The sequence below is a fragment of the Poromitra crassiceps genome (assembly GCF_964638095.1).
Source record: "Poromitra crassiceps genome assembly, chromosome: 13".
NCBI classification, from domain to species: Eukaryota; Metazoa; Chordata; class Actinopteri; order Beryciformes; family Melamphaidae; genus Poromitra; species Poromitra crassiceps.
Genome location: NC_139644.1, coordinates 298,098 through 311,147, shown reverse-complemented (window position 1 = coordinate 311,147; position 13,050 = coordinate 298,098). Strand labels below are relative to the sequence as shown.

Sequence of the window (13,050 nt, the reverse complement as noted above, 5' to 3'; positions counted from 1 at the left end):
CACACACACAAGCCGTATCATACCATTTGGGTTCAGTTGACTGTTTTGTTGTTGTTGTCCTCCTCCTCGTCACTGGCGTCGCTGTTGCACTCCATATTAAAAGCCAGTCTCTTTCTAATAGAACTCAGAGCGGCGTGTCTCGCGTCTCTAGTAATGACTGCGTTAATTTTATGACCTATGCTATGCATTTTGTTCCAGTCGCCAAGCTGCATGAAAAAAATTGTTTCTACAAAATCCTCAGCTGGGATCTCCTTAGCCCCCGGCCTAAAAAAGCCTGTTTTCGGTAGGCCTTCACATAGATCGTTGCCTTTAAAATTATGACATACACCGAGATAAACAAATCCGTCCAGGATATCGCAGGGTCCAGAACACCAGCTGCGCACCTCAATCCTAAGTCCACCAAAACCATCCGACGCGCGCCACAGCCAAACAGGTCTATTCTTAGATTTTTTCCCGTGCTCTGCTTTAATTGCTGGGCACACCTCTGTCCCCATTAAAAACATGAATGTACGCCAATCGGTTATAGATATATTGCCATGGACTTGAGATCCAAATGGACAAGGTGTTCTGCATAGAATAGCTTCATCATCAAAATACCTTGATGCCTGCTCATTCCACGCTTCAGGTGTCATTTGTGAACACGCACTGAAACACACAATGTCCTTTCTACCAATATCATGGCTAGCCCTTAGCAATAGCTTCTCACGTAAGTACTCGATTTTGTATTCATACCCGTGATTGCCGTCAAATTGAAATAACGCCTCTAGTTGAACAGTGCGCCTGCGCATAGGGGCACTGGGACAGGTAAGAATATTGTTTGAGTTACCTGCATGAGAAGCCATAATCAATTTTGTATTTGATTGAGATCAAAAAATGCCGCGCTGTTGGTCTCCGCCGTTTGTTGATGCGAGGGTCGGTAGTAAAAAAATAAAACAAGCACACACTCTTGTTGTTGGGATCAAAAATGCTGCGCTCTGCCTTCTGCCCTCCACTGCTTCTCTCAAAGAAACTAACCGGTATGGCTTTGTGATTGTACTCAGCTGATCGCTCTCGTCCTTATAAAGGGAAGTGCTTCCTGTCGTGGAGTTGCGTCATAGAGGCGTTCAGCACGCAGCAAGCCTCTTCGTGACAAGAGGCGTGTTACGTGCTGCACGTCTCTTGTCACGAAGAGACGTGGGGCGTGCTGCGGAAGTCGTTGGTGTTTCACAAGTCGCGTCCATAACAACAGCGAGCAAAAGAGATATTGCCCACTATGTAAAATGATCCAGCTGGGTTTGCATAATGATTGTTCAAATGTATTTCCCCCGAGATAAAAAAAAAACGCTGCTATTTTGTCGTGAGCTGTGCTATGGGGTAAAATGGGGAAGTGGCCTTTGGAGGCCTTTTGAAATAATCACTTTCCACAAGAAAAGTGTTTTTTAAGCACAAGACAAAAAAATGGAGAAGTACACTTTGCAGAACTATTGAAATAACCACTTTCCACAAGAAAAGTGTTTTTTAACCCTAACCCTAAAAAATGGAGAAGTACACTTTGCAGAACTATTGAAATAACCACTTTCCACAAGAAAAGTGTTTTTTAACCCTAACCCTAAAAATGGAGAAGTGCCCTTTGCGGAAGTACTGAGAAATTGATTTTTACCCAAAAAGAAATCACTTCCCCTTTTCAAAAAAGCGGAAGTGCCCTATTGAGGAAGTTCTAAAAAAATAATATTAGTTTGTTTTTCAAGGGGTGCTAACCCTACACTACTACTCACAACTTTAACACGACATGCATCTATTATACATCAAACTCTTGAGCTACTTCTGCTCTCACTCATAATGTCAAAATATAAGCGATGTGATGTATAGTTTTTGAGATATTAACGTTTGTTTGGCACAACTCCTACTATTAACTGCCGCGGGGTTCCGCATTTCTGGGTGTCAAGTGACGTCACGCTGATTCGTCCCTTTAGCCTCTTCTCAAGTTGCACTAGTAGGGAAAAGTCTTATTTTGTTTATTATGTTGATGTTTGAAGAAAAGTTAAGCTTTTTATGAGAAATAAAAACAGTGTGTTGTTACAGTTAAATGGTTCTGCTTATTTTTATTCAGTGTTAGTGCTGGTTGCCATACCAGCTTAGAGGTGCATTATCGGCACCAACTGCAGTCGCATTACAGTCATTTATGGGCTACACTTTTTTTTTTTTTTTTTTCGCGATATACCGGTTCGATACGGTTTTTTGGGGAATATCGAACCGGTTTCAAAATTTTCAAACCGACTCATGCCTACTTGCACCCATAATTATTTTACAGCCGGGCATTCAAAAATAAGGTGGATATAATTCCTAGGCTCGGCTAATTCCTCGCCCGCCCTGCAGCTAGACCGCTGTGCGGGCTCACCTGCTCTTATAACATCACTGATGATGTCACAACTTTGCATCACTGATGACATCACTTCCAGTTGGGTAACATCACTTCTGGGGGAAAAATCACAGACGGGTTCAAATACCTCCTTCTTCTTCTTCTTCTTCTTCTTCTTCTTCGTCTTCGTCTTCGTCTTCGTCTTCGTCTTCTTCTTCTTCGTCTTCTTCTTCTTCTTCTTGGCAGTTGGCATCCTTTATGTTGCATTACCGCCTCCTTCTGGATCCATCCATCCACTGTTTCCCAACACTGACTATCCTCTGTACACGGCATCTCTTCCTCACTCTTTGTCCACCTTCCGTGTTCGAATACCTCTACTAAGCCTACTTTGTATACTCAAATTGGGGAGGTAGTGTGTTCACACTGTACAGTACAGTATACATTTTGTGTAGGTGATATATTCCCAGAGGTCTACTACATTCTACTACAAAGAGTAGACAGAGTAGGCTTAGAGAGAGAGAGAGAGAGAGAGAGAGAGAGAGAGATTAATCAAAACAGGTTTTAACACTTGTTTTCGATTCACATGCATTTTCATCAGGTAGATTTTTATCATTTAATTTATGTTTTCCACGTTCGTATTCCACTTATGTCTCTGATCAGGTTTTCCCATCTGAACATCCATTAATTCTGACTTGAGGACATGCACACTTAATTCTCTTTCACAATCATGACGTTTCTGTTCTGACGAAAACAGGAAATGAGAGATACGCCCAAGGAGGCCTCCACCAATCTGCGTGTACACACACATGCAGATTGGTGGAGGCCTCCTTGGGCGTATCTCTCATTTCCTGTTTTGTCAGAACAGAAACATCATGATTGTGAAAGAGAATTAACTGTCTATCAGACAGACTGTCTGCCTGTCTGTCTGCCTGTCTGTCTGTCTGTCAACAGGAAATACAGTATTTCTTTTGTCTTCTAATCTGGAGTATTTTTTTTTACCAAGAGACGGTACAGGTGTGTGTGTGTGTGTGTGTGTGTGTGTGTGTGTGTGTGTGTGTGTGTGTGTGTGTGTGTGTGTGTGTGTGTGTGTGTGTGTGTGTGCGTGCGTGCGTGCGTGCGTGCGTGTGAGTGAGTGCGTGAGAGAGAACTTGGTAACACTGCAATCCTCATCATCATCATCATAAAAGGGATTAAGTGGGCTCTGTTTCAATTTTTGTCCCACATTGGATGATGTCATCAGCAATTGTGATGTCACTGACGATGTCACAATGTCTATGACATGCCAAGTTCAGCAAATATGCGCTGAGTGATGTCACTCGAGCACTCCATGATGTGATCAGTGATGGTCACTCCAGCAATTGTGATGTCATGAGTGAATGATGTCATCAGTGATGCAAAGTTGAGCAATTGTGCACTACGCATGCCAATAGGGCAGGTGAGGTCATGCAGCAGCTCGCCGCGAAGTGGGCGAGCCCAGCATGGGTAGATTTCTTTCTTTCTTATAGAAGCCTCACCCTTCCGGTGGCCATGTCCTAAAAAGTATTTGAGCTCAGCAAACATGTAGCATTTCAAGTACTCAACATGTTGGTTGGTGGACTTTGCTGTTCCACAGAGACCTTCACTGGTAACAGCTTCAGATCATCATAAGTGTTAAAGTAGGGAAACAGCCTCAGTGAAGGTGTGTGTGAAGTAGGGTGACCAGATCCCAGCAAACCAAATGTGGGACAAAGAGTAGGTTTGTGTGGGACATGTTACCGATGCTTCGAGGTAGAAAAATATAATATATATAAAATAAAATAAAATAAAATAAAACCTAAGATTTAGGTATAATGTCCATCTAACAACAACAACAAAAATCTCCCCTCTCCATACTCTGCCCTCTGGTTGATTCAGTAGCACACAGCAGAGGTGGACAACATACTGCACTGATAGGGGGATTGTTCTATAGTTAACCCTAACCCTAGCCCTGGTTCCCGGCTGGTCCTCTAAAATTGAAAATCCAAATTAACATTATTTAGATAAACTGACCTCATAACGGGAATCTACAGTACATTGTTATTTGTCAATTACTTGTCGATGGCGTCACACACCAGCACAAAGCCCGTAGCTGCCGCTGATTGGTTCGTCCCGGGCCATCGACGGCTTCTGCCCAATCCTGGGCCCATACTCAGATGGAGGTTCATGTCTTGTTGTGAAAACAATACTGCCCCCATCTGGCAGCATCAGGTTATCGGTCCCCTTGTTAGGTCTGCCTTTGGTGCGCACCAGAGTTCAATTGCTGCATTCACACCTCCCCAAAAAAATGCACCAAGGGAGAAAACGAACTCTGGTGCGATTCAACCGAACCAAACAAGGTATATGTAAAAGCACCCTTAATCGGCCCTAATTACCTACTGCTAATTCAAAAATCTGACTTTGTTGTGTCACGGGGAGGCGTGATTTCTAACCCCACATAGGATAAGCAATAACCACGCCCTGTGGCACCGGGATTGGCCAGGAGCAACACTGGAGGGCACGCAGCCCAGCGATTTCATGAACCAAATTTGCTCTTGAGAACGGACAGCGATTTCGAGAGCGGACATTGAGAGCGGACATTGAAATTAATTATGGTCACCTACCTTCCTTAGCATAGTAATAATAATAATAATAAGTAGCCTATAATAATTGTAATCTACACAATGTACACAATCTACAAAAACATGCAATAATATAAACGGTGTTGTGTTCACGTTCATAGTCATATAATATAATATATCATATCGTTAATTTCAAGCTCAATTCTTACCCAGAGAAAAGGTACAGCACTGAAAATGTAACAAGCAATAGTTTTTTAAACATCTTTATTTTAAAAGATGAAAAACCCCAGGTGCTTTAGTCCCAAGCTTCAATGCTCCTGGCCAATCCCAGCGCCACAGGGCGTGGTTATTGCTTATTCTATGTGGGGTTAGAAATCACGCCACGGGGAGGGGTGCACTTTACATTTCCTGAGCCCGATTGCACGTAAAATGGCATTACTGTGGTCGCCCCCGGACACAATTTCTACTCACTCACTCACTGACTCACACCCTCTCACACTCTCTCTCTCTCTCTCTCTCTCACACACACATGCACGCTCGCACGCACACACACACACACACACACACACACACACACACACACACACACACAGACACAGACTTTGCATTCTTATTATTATAGAATTTCATGTTCTTGTTGTTTTAATTGTTTCATGTTATTCTTATTGTTTTAATTGTACCTCATGTTGTTCCCATTGTTGTTTTAATTGTATTTCATGTTCTTATTGTTTTAATTGTACCTTGTGTTGTTCCTATTGTTGTTTTAGTTGTATCTCATGTTCTTATTGTTTTTTTGATTGTATCTCATTGTTGTTCTTATTGTTGTTGATGTCTGTCTACAGATGCTCCACCGCCATCGATGCGTCTGAACTCAGTCTCTCTGCCAGACCGGGCTGAGGAGGTTCTAACCGCCGGCTGCAACTTCACCCTGCGTTGTCACGGTAATGGTTCGGTCTGTTGGTCCAGCACGGCGTTTAAACTGCGTTACCGTGGCGATAAGCTGGGGGACACGGTGGTTGTCTCGGACCCAAGACACACCGGGACATACCGCTGTGGTTACACCAACCAGAGCCTGAGACACTTGGACGTCTGGGTCCACCTCTATGTTAAAGGTAACCAGTGTTAGGAGTAACTAGTTACTGTAATTAACTACTTTAATCTAACTAATTTTGAGTTTAGTAATTCATTTACAGGAATTTAAATGGGCTAGTTACTAGTTACTTTAGGGCGTGAAAATAGCGGACGACTTCAGAGGATTATCTGGTTTTTGATCATCAGAACTAGTCCGGGGAGAGACGCAACCTCCCAGCCTGGCAAAATTGCTCTACCCGCAGCAGCTGCAGCCAGAGCCCCAGAGGCTAATGACCTTATAGGCTATAAGCCCCAGTGGCTAATGACCTTGAGTAGGCTATGAGCCCCAGAGGATAATGACCTTGATTAGGCTATATGCCCCAGATGATAATGACCTTGATTAGGCTATAAGCCCCAGAGGATAATGACCTTGAGTAGGCTATGAGCCCCAGAGGATAATGACCTTGATTAGGCTATATGCCCCAGAGGATAATGACCTTGAGTAGGCTATATGCCCCAGAGGATAATGACCTTGAGTAGGCTATAAGCCCCAGAGGATAATGACCTTGAGTAGGCTATGAGCCCCAGAGGATAATGACCTTGATTAGGCTATATGCCCCAGAGGATAATGACCTTGAGTAGGCTATATGCCCCAGAGGATAATGACCTTGATTAGGCTATATGCCCCAGAGGATAATGACCTTGAGTAGGCTATATGCCCCAGAGGATAATGACCTTGATTAGGCTATAAGCCCCAGAGGATAATGACCTTGAGTAGGCTATAAGCCCCAGAGGATAATGACCTTGAGTAGGAGGATAATGACCTTAATTAGGCTATAAGCCCCAGAGGATAATGACCTTGATTGAGTAAGCTATAAGTCTCCCCAATAAGCAAATGTTCCAGTATCCCATGCAGGTGGTACATTGATATATACAATTTGAGAGTATGTCTACACTGCCACAGCAACACTCAAATATGTGCATTAATAAGAGAATCAAAGCAGACTTTTAAAAGTAACGCAACACTTCCTTTTCCTAGTTACTAATTACTTTTATTATGCAGTAATACGTAAAGTAATGAAATTACTTGTTGAGACAAGTAACTAGTGACTGTAACTAATTACTAATTTTCGCTAACTTGCCCAACACTGAAGGTAACACTGGATGCTTAGACGTTTAAATGTCACCCTAGCCCAACTTCAGTTAGCAGTTAATTAGTTAGAGCAACCAAAGCTTGCTGTTGTAGTCTTATCATCCAGAGCATATCCTGATGGGTGGGATGCTTCCATTAAACTGATTATATGCCTGCTGACTGGTCAATTCCAACCCATTCTCACTCCCAACTGGTCAAATACTGACGTCCCTTGGCGTAATGGCGTCACTTTTTAACACACTCAGTACCCCTTTTTCATTTCATTTCATTTAATGTTAATTTCGGTAGGGACAGATACATAATAGTACATAGAACATTTAAACAACAATGTCATATATCACAACATGTAGCCTATAGCCTAAGCTAATTTGTAATGTTTGTCCCTAGATATATTATTAAAAGCAAATAAACTATAAAATATACAATAAACAACAAAGATAGAGAGCACACACAGAAGGATATATTATCAGCATAGAACATCGAGTTTACACACACACACACCCAGCTCCGCCCCCGCGTTGCCACAGTAACCACTGACGCAACGCGAGTTGACTTGAAAGCAAGTTATGGTGCGTTCCTTTATCGCAAAATAACTGGGATGTGGAGGCTAAATGACATCACATCCGTTTTGTTAGCGTTCCATTTGCAGAAAACTTGAGCTGGGAAGTTCACTGTTCATTGGTCAGATCCAGTCGCTAGCCAGGCTAGCCATTGTTAGCGATAAAATTGACAACATGGCATTTCGCGGCAATTTGCGCATACAAACACTGCAGCCTCATGTCCACACAGATAGATGTTAGGCAGTGCTGTGTGTACAGCTGATTTATTGAGACACAAACAAAACAGAAGTGCTAAACAACATTACTACGATTATACTACTACTGTTGTTGCGCGGCGCAGCCATCTTGGATTTTTGAGGTTGGGGCTGCTGAGACTCCTACGAGTTTGGAATGGGACATACCAGCTCTGATGACGTCCCCGCCCAGCTCATGACCTTTGAAGTCGTAAGATTACCAGTCCCCAGTTATAAAGGAATGCACGATTAATCCAGAACACCCTGGCCCCGTTCAGATCCGAGAAATACCGAGGCAGAGACTAACGGTGCCGACGTCAAAGTTGCTTGCGAACTGCTACAAGTTGTATATTAAATGAAACTTTGTGAGCATCTTTATTAATTAACGTTATATCATTCTCCCCTGGTTGATGCTGCGGGACACTGCCTGACCGTGATGTAATGCATATCCATTTATCCTTGCCAAGAAATTAGTAATAAAAATAAATCCACTATTTCTGTTATTCTTCTTGCTGATTGAAAAGCCATGTGGCTAACGTTAAGGCAAGGGATACGTCGTCAACATCTTCACTGTGCGTGCATTAGAATGTGTGTTTCACAGTGAAACATGAGGGCTGCTACTGTTAACGCTAGTTAGATAGCAGTACAGTGGCAGTCTCTTTACCCCGCTAGCCGGGTGCTTCTCGCTCATACTGAGCATTCGCGCCCGGCGAACGTCAACGCATTTCCCATCAAACAATCGTGCCGCTCTCACGTCTAGGTATAAAAAGGAACCCTTACCTGAGCCAAAAACGTGAAGTGAAGACGCTATCCGATGGCCAACATCCTCTTCTTTTAAATACATATAGTGGCCTCTTCCAAATTGTTGCATAAAATCCACTTTTCTGTCTTTGAAAAACCGAAAATCATTCATCTGGAGCAACCCGGAACAACGACTCACTGTTTACTCACTGTATACTCACTAATGCCCCCCACACTTCCGGAATGGTATTGCACCTACATTTTCAGTTTTTCAAAGACAGAAAAGTGGATTGTATGCAACAATTTGGAAGAGGAAACTATATGTATTTAAAAGAAGAGGATGTTGGCCATCGGATAGCGTCTTCACTTCAGGTAAGGGTTTCTTTTTATACCTAGACGTGAGAGCGGCACGATTGTTTGAAGGGAAATGCGTTGACGTTCGCCGGGCGCTAATGCTCAGTATGAGCGAGAAGCGCCCGGCTAGCGGGGTAAGCAGTCTATGCTACCGCCGTTCATTTGCCCGAAAACACACACAACACTGCTAGAAACAATCACATACAGTACATGTTGTGACTTGTGTACTCACCATGCGATCATCAAATAATATTCCAAAGTATGAGAAACAGTCATTTTCAAAGTAAATGTTGATATGAGGTATGAGGGATGAAGTTACCAATGGATAAGAATCAATAAAAAAATAAAAATAATTATGAATATCAAAAATAAGTATGAATATCAATATCCAGCTGCTGGACCCTCTGAAGGTTAACGTAGGAAAAAAGTTAGGGGGGTACAAGGGTATATAGGCTAATGATTATTTCCACCCACCACTGAATGTGGTTACTTTCTTGTATACCAAGAAAGAACAATGCATGCTGGGGGAAATATGCAAATGTATTTGTCCAATGCGGTCCAATGGCATTGCTCTCTGTCAGAACTTGCTTGGATGTCCTGATTGATGTTGGTTTAGTAGCAAAAGTAAACACAAGTTAATAGCAGCATTCACTATAGACTCTATAGTGAATGCTTTCCACAAAATCATGAACAATGAAGAAAACCAGAAGGAATACAGTTCCACTTCTACCAAATAAGCCAAAATTGATGTTCTGCGACAAGTTATATCATCCTGAAAACCCAAATATTTGAAACTAGTAAAATTATAAAATTATCTGTCAGTGCAATAAGGTAAATAAAATAAGTTGTTGGTCCCCCATAGTAAACATAAACATTATAATGACATCTTCCCATATCTGTCAACCTGTCACAAGTAGGTGGCTGACTCCTACTGGAACAATTTGGTGTACCCATTACACTTAACTCATTAGAATATAATGCAACTTAATCCCCATCCCCGAACCCACAACCTCTGGCAACCTACTGCCAAAGTTGCCCCCTACCAGCCCACCCTAATGTAGCAGGCTAAAATCGGGCCTGGTCTACATTGCATTTCTATTGAATTGAAAATAAATCTAAAATTCAAGATCACAAAGTACATTTATTTGCATTCATTTGATTCCCAATAACTCTCACACGGGTAAGAATTATTAATATCGAATTAAAAATGCTTTAAAATGCAAAAATAATGGCATTTCAAACATGCGATACAAAGATGTGATTAATCGCGATTAACTATAGTTAATCGCAAGATTAATCGCGATTAAGAAAATGAATCGCTTGACAGCCCTAATATATATACATATACATATATATATATATACATGAAAACCTTGAAAAATTAGGGAAAAGGATGCCCAGTGCTTTACAAAGTGACACCAAGGGATCCTGACCAAACATATTTGATGAGTTGAGAGTGAGAACGTGTTGTCAATTCATCACAATGCTACTCCCAAATAAACAAATCACCTCCAGAGCCCTCCAGCCTGTTCGTGACACCGCGCAGCACCCTGGAAATGAAGGAGGGGAGGGACTTCCTGTTCGAGTGTCTGCTGACTGACCCGTCCGGCACAGACCCGGAATTCCGATTGGACGCAGCAATGGGCAGTGGGCGTGGCCTGCCAAGGGGCATGAACGTGACCTTTGACCCCCGGAGAGGAGCGCTGGTGCGAGAACTGAAAACATCTTACAGCGGAAAATATGTCTGCTCAGCCTGGAGAGATGGCAACGAGTTCACCTCTGATACTCTCCACCTGTTGGTGGTGCCCAGTAAGACCTACCTGTCTGTCTATATGTCTGTCTGTCTAATAATGTTGTTTGGGTCTAATTCAGAATGTGTAAAGCTGAATGGGCAGAGAACTATGGGCGCCAATTATGACGTGGTACTGTACCTGCTGCTGCTGCTGAAAAAAGGCAACATCTAGCTCCAAACAATGTTTAAACAAGGCTAGATCGAAACGTAGCATGTGGCCCGCGCGGAAAAACCTTGACAAGCCTGTTTGTTGTAGCAGGCATTGTTAATGTGGAGGGCTCTCAGTGGCAAAAGTATGAAGGATATAATGGAAAATCAGTATGGTAAGAAAGCCCTAGAAAATTATAATTAATTAATAGAAAACATAAATTTAATTATGTACATGAATTTACTAAAACATTTGATTATAATAACTTCATACATAATAACTTTTTGAGGTGTGTGTGTGTGTATTCTAATTATCTAAAAGATGTGTATATTTGTCACATTAAAATGACCCCACCCTCTCTATAGCCTCGGTGCCTTTTCTTCAACTTCTATTGTTCTAATTACATCTCTCCCAGTTAGCACTATCCCAAAATCATAAGATCATCATGAAATAGCTGACGCTGTCCCCTTAAACATTTTGCTATATAATTAGAGATGTTCCCTTTTCTCTTTTTTGTGTGCTGCTGATTTCTAGTTCTACTTCAAAGAACTTAAAATACACAGATAGATTACTGTCAAAAGTGCCACAACTGGCAATTGTCAGACTACATTCATCTTATTTTGAAAAAACATTGACAGGAAGTCTTGTCCTGAGCCCAGCGAGCCCAGCCCATACAGTTTGAATTGTATAGCTTTGTTTAAATGCTTAGTTTATTGTCTTTAATGTGCAAAATAATGATTTCTCAGTGGCTTCTGTGTGTGCTCTACTTGTGCAGAATCATTCTTTTACTTTGAAAATCATCCACCGGAAGTCTTATATTCACTAGCTGCACATAGGTGACTGGCTGCAAGCAGTAGCTTGACACTGTCTCGGTGGCTGTCATGTACACAAACACTTACATGGTATTTACTCGGTGCTGACTAAGCTAACTGGACAGCTAAGCTAACGTTACTGGTCTATAAGGTTAAACAGACAACTTAACGCTAGTTTCACCATCACTTTGGCAGTTTTCCAGAGGACATCCAGGGTTCTATCGTCGCAAAGGCGGTCATTTTGCGTTAGCGCCCGTTTGCGCTGGAATAGCGCCGCGCAAAGGCCTAATTGTGGGTGTGTCGACACATTGTGCTGGAACGCCTATTTTGGCATGGGCAACGCCCAAACCTGTGTTTACACTCGGAACAGGCGCAAGGACACGCCTGGGCCACGCCTACACTGGTGTCTGTGCTTAGATTCCAGCGCAAAACTGGATGGTGGAGGCAGACGATAGCTTAAGATGCAGGGAAGATAGCATAAGAGGTGAGCAAACGATATCGCTGTACGACGATAGGGCCCCCACTCTCTTCACTGGTAGCTTAAACAATGATATGCGGTAGGAAATGGGTGTTTACTGTGATCTCTCGCAGGCAAGACTGCTGCTGGTGTGGTTATGTTCTAAAAGCACAAATAAACACACATACATTCAAACCATCGAGGTATAAGCTGGAAAAAGTTCGCAAAATGCTCTGGGAAGGAGCCACATTTCCTTGTTCCTTGTTAATTTCTTTGTTTCCTTGTTCCAGTCCGCATATAATCTCACATGTCCTTGTTCCAGTCTGCATCTCTGATTGGCTGAGTACCACAGTACCGTACCAAAGGCTTCCTCGAATTGACGTGCAGCTGACATCACTCAACATAAGTGGGACCCAATTCGGCAAATTGGCCTGGACAAAGCTAGATGTGCAAGCGTGATGAAAAGATCTGGTGCTAAGCCCACTACTACTACTACAGCATTTAGGTTTAACATTTAACTTAGATTTAGATGAAACATTTAGGTTTGTCATGTTTATTAGTTAACTATACATTTAACATTTAAATAAATATTGAGGTTTCACATTTAATATTTCACATTTAATTTCATTTTATTTTTGTATTTGTTCCTGTCATGAAAATGCACAATAGTACAATATCAATTTGGTCACACATTACATCACAATACATGTTTGAAATCAATGCTTTTCATGACTGAAAAGGAGCAGAAAGAAAATATAATTCAAACATTGATATAACAAATATGACAAAGTTCACAAATATTGCTGTAAATCTGG

At 42.1% G+C, this 13,050-nt stretch overlaps 1 protein-coding gene across 1 annotated transcript in view; it reads left to right on the top strand.

The window, feature by feature from the left end:
• The window catches only part of LOC310787851 (macrophage colony-stimulating factor 1 receptor 2-like), a 108,134-nt gene that overhangs the window by 39,354 nt on the left and 55,730 nt on the right, over nucleotides 1-13,050 (top strand). The window contains exons 2-4 of the mRNA XM_083649314.1: nucleotides 5,757-6,026; nucleotides 10,542-10,835; nucleotides 12,558-12,586. Of these exons, the coding sequence (XP_083505440.1) occupies nucleotides 5,757-6,026; nucleotides 10,542-10,835; nucleotides 12,558-12,586 (593 nt within the window). The remainder of the gene's footprint in view (nucleotides 1-5,756; nucleotides 6,027-10,541; nucleotides 10,836-12,557; nucleotides 12,587-13,050) is intronic.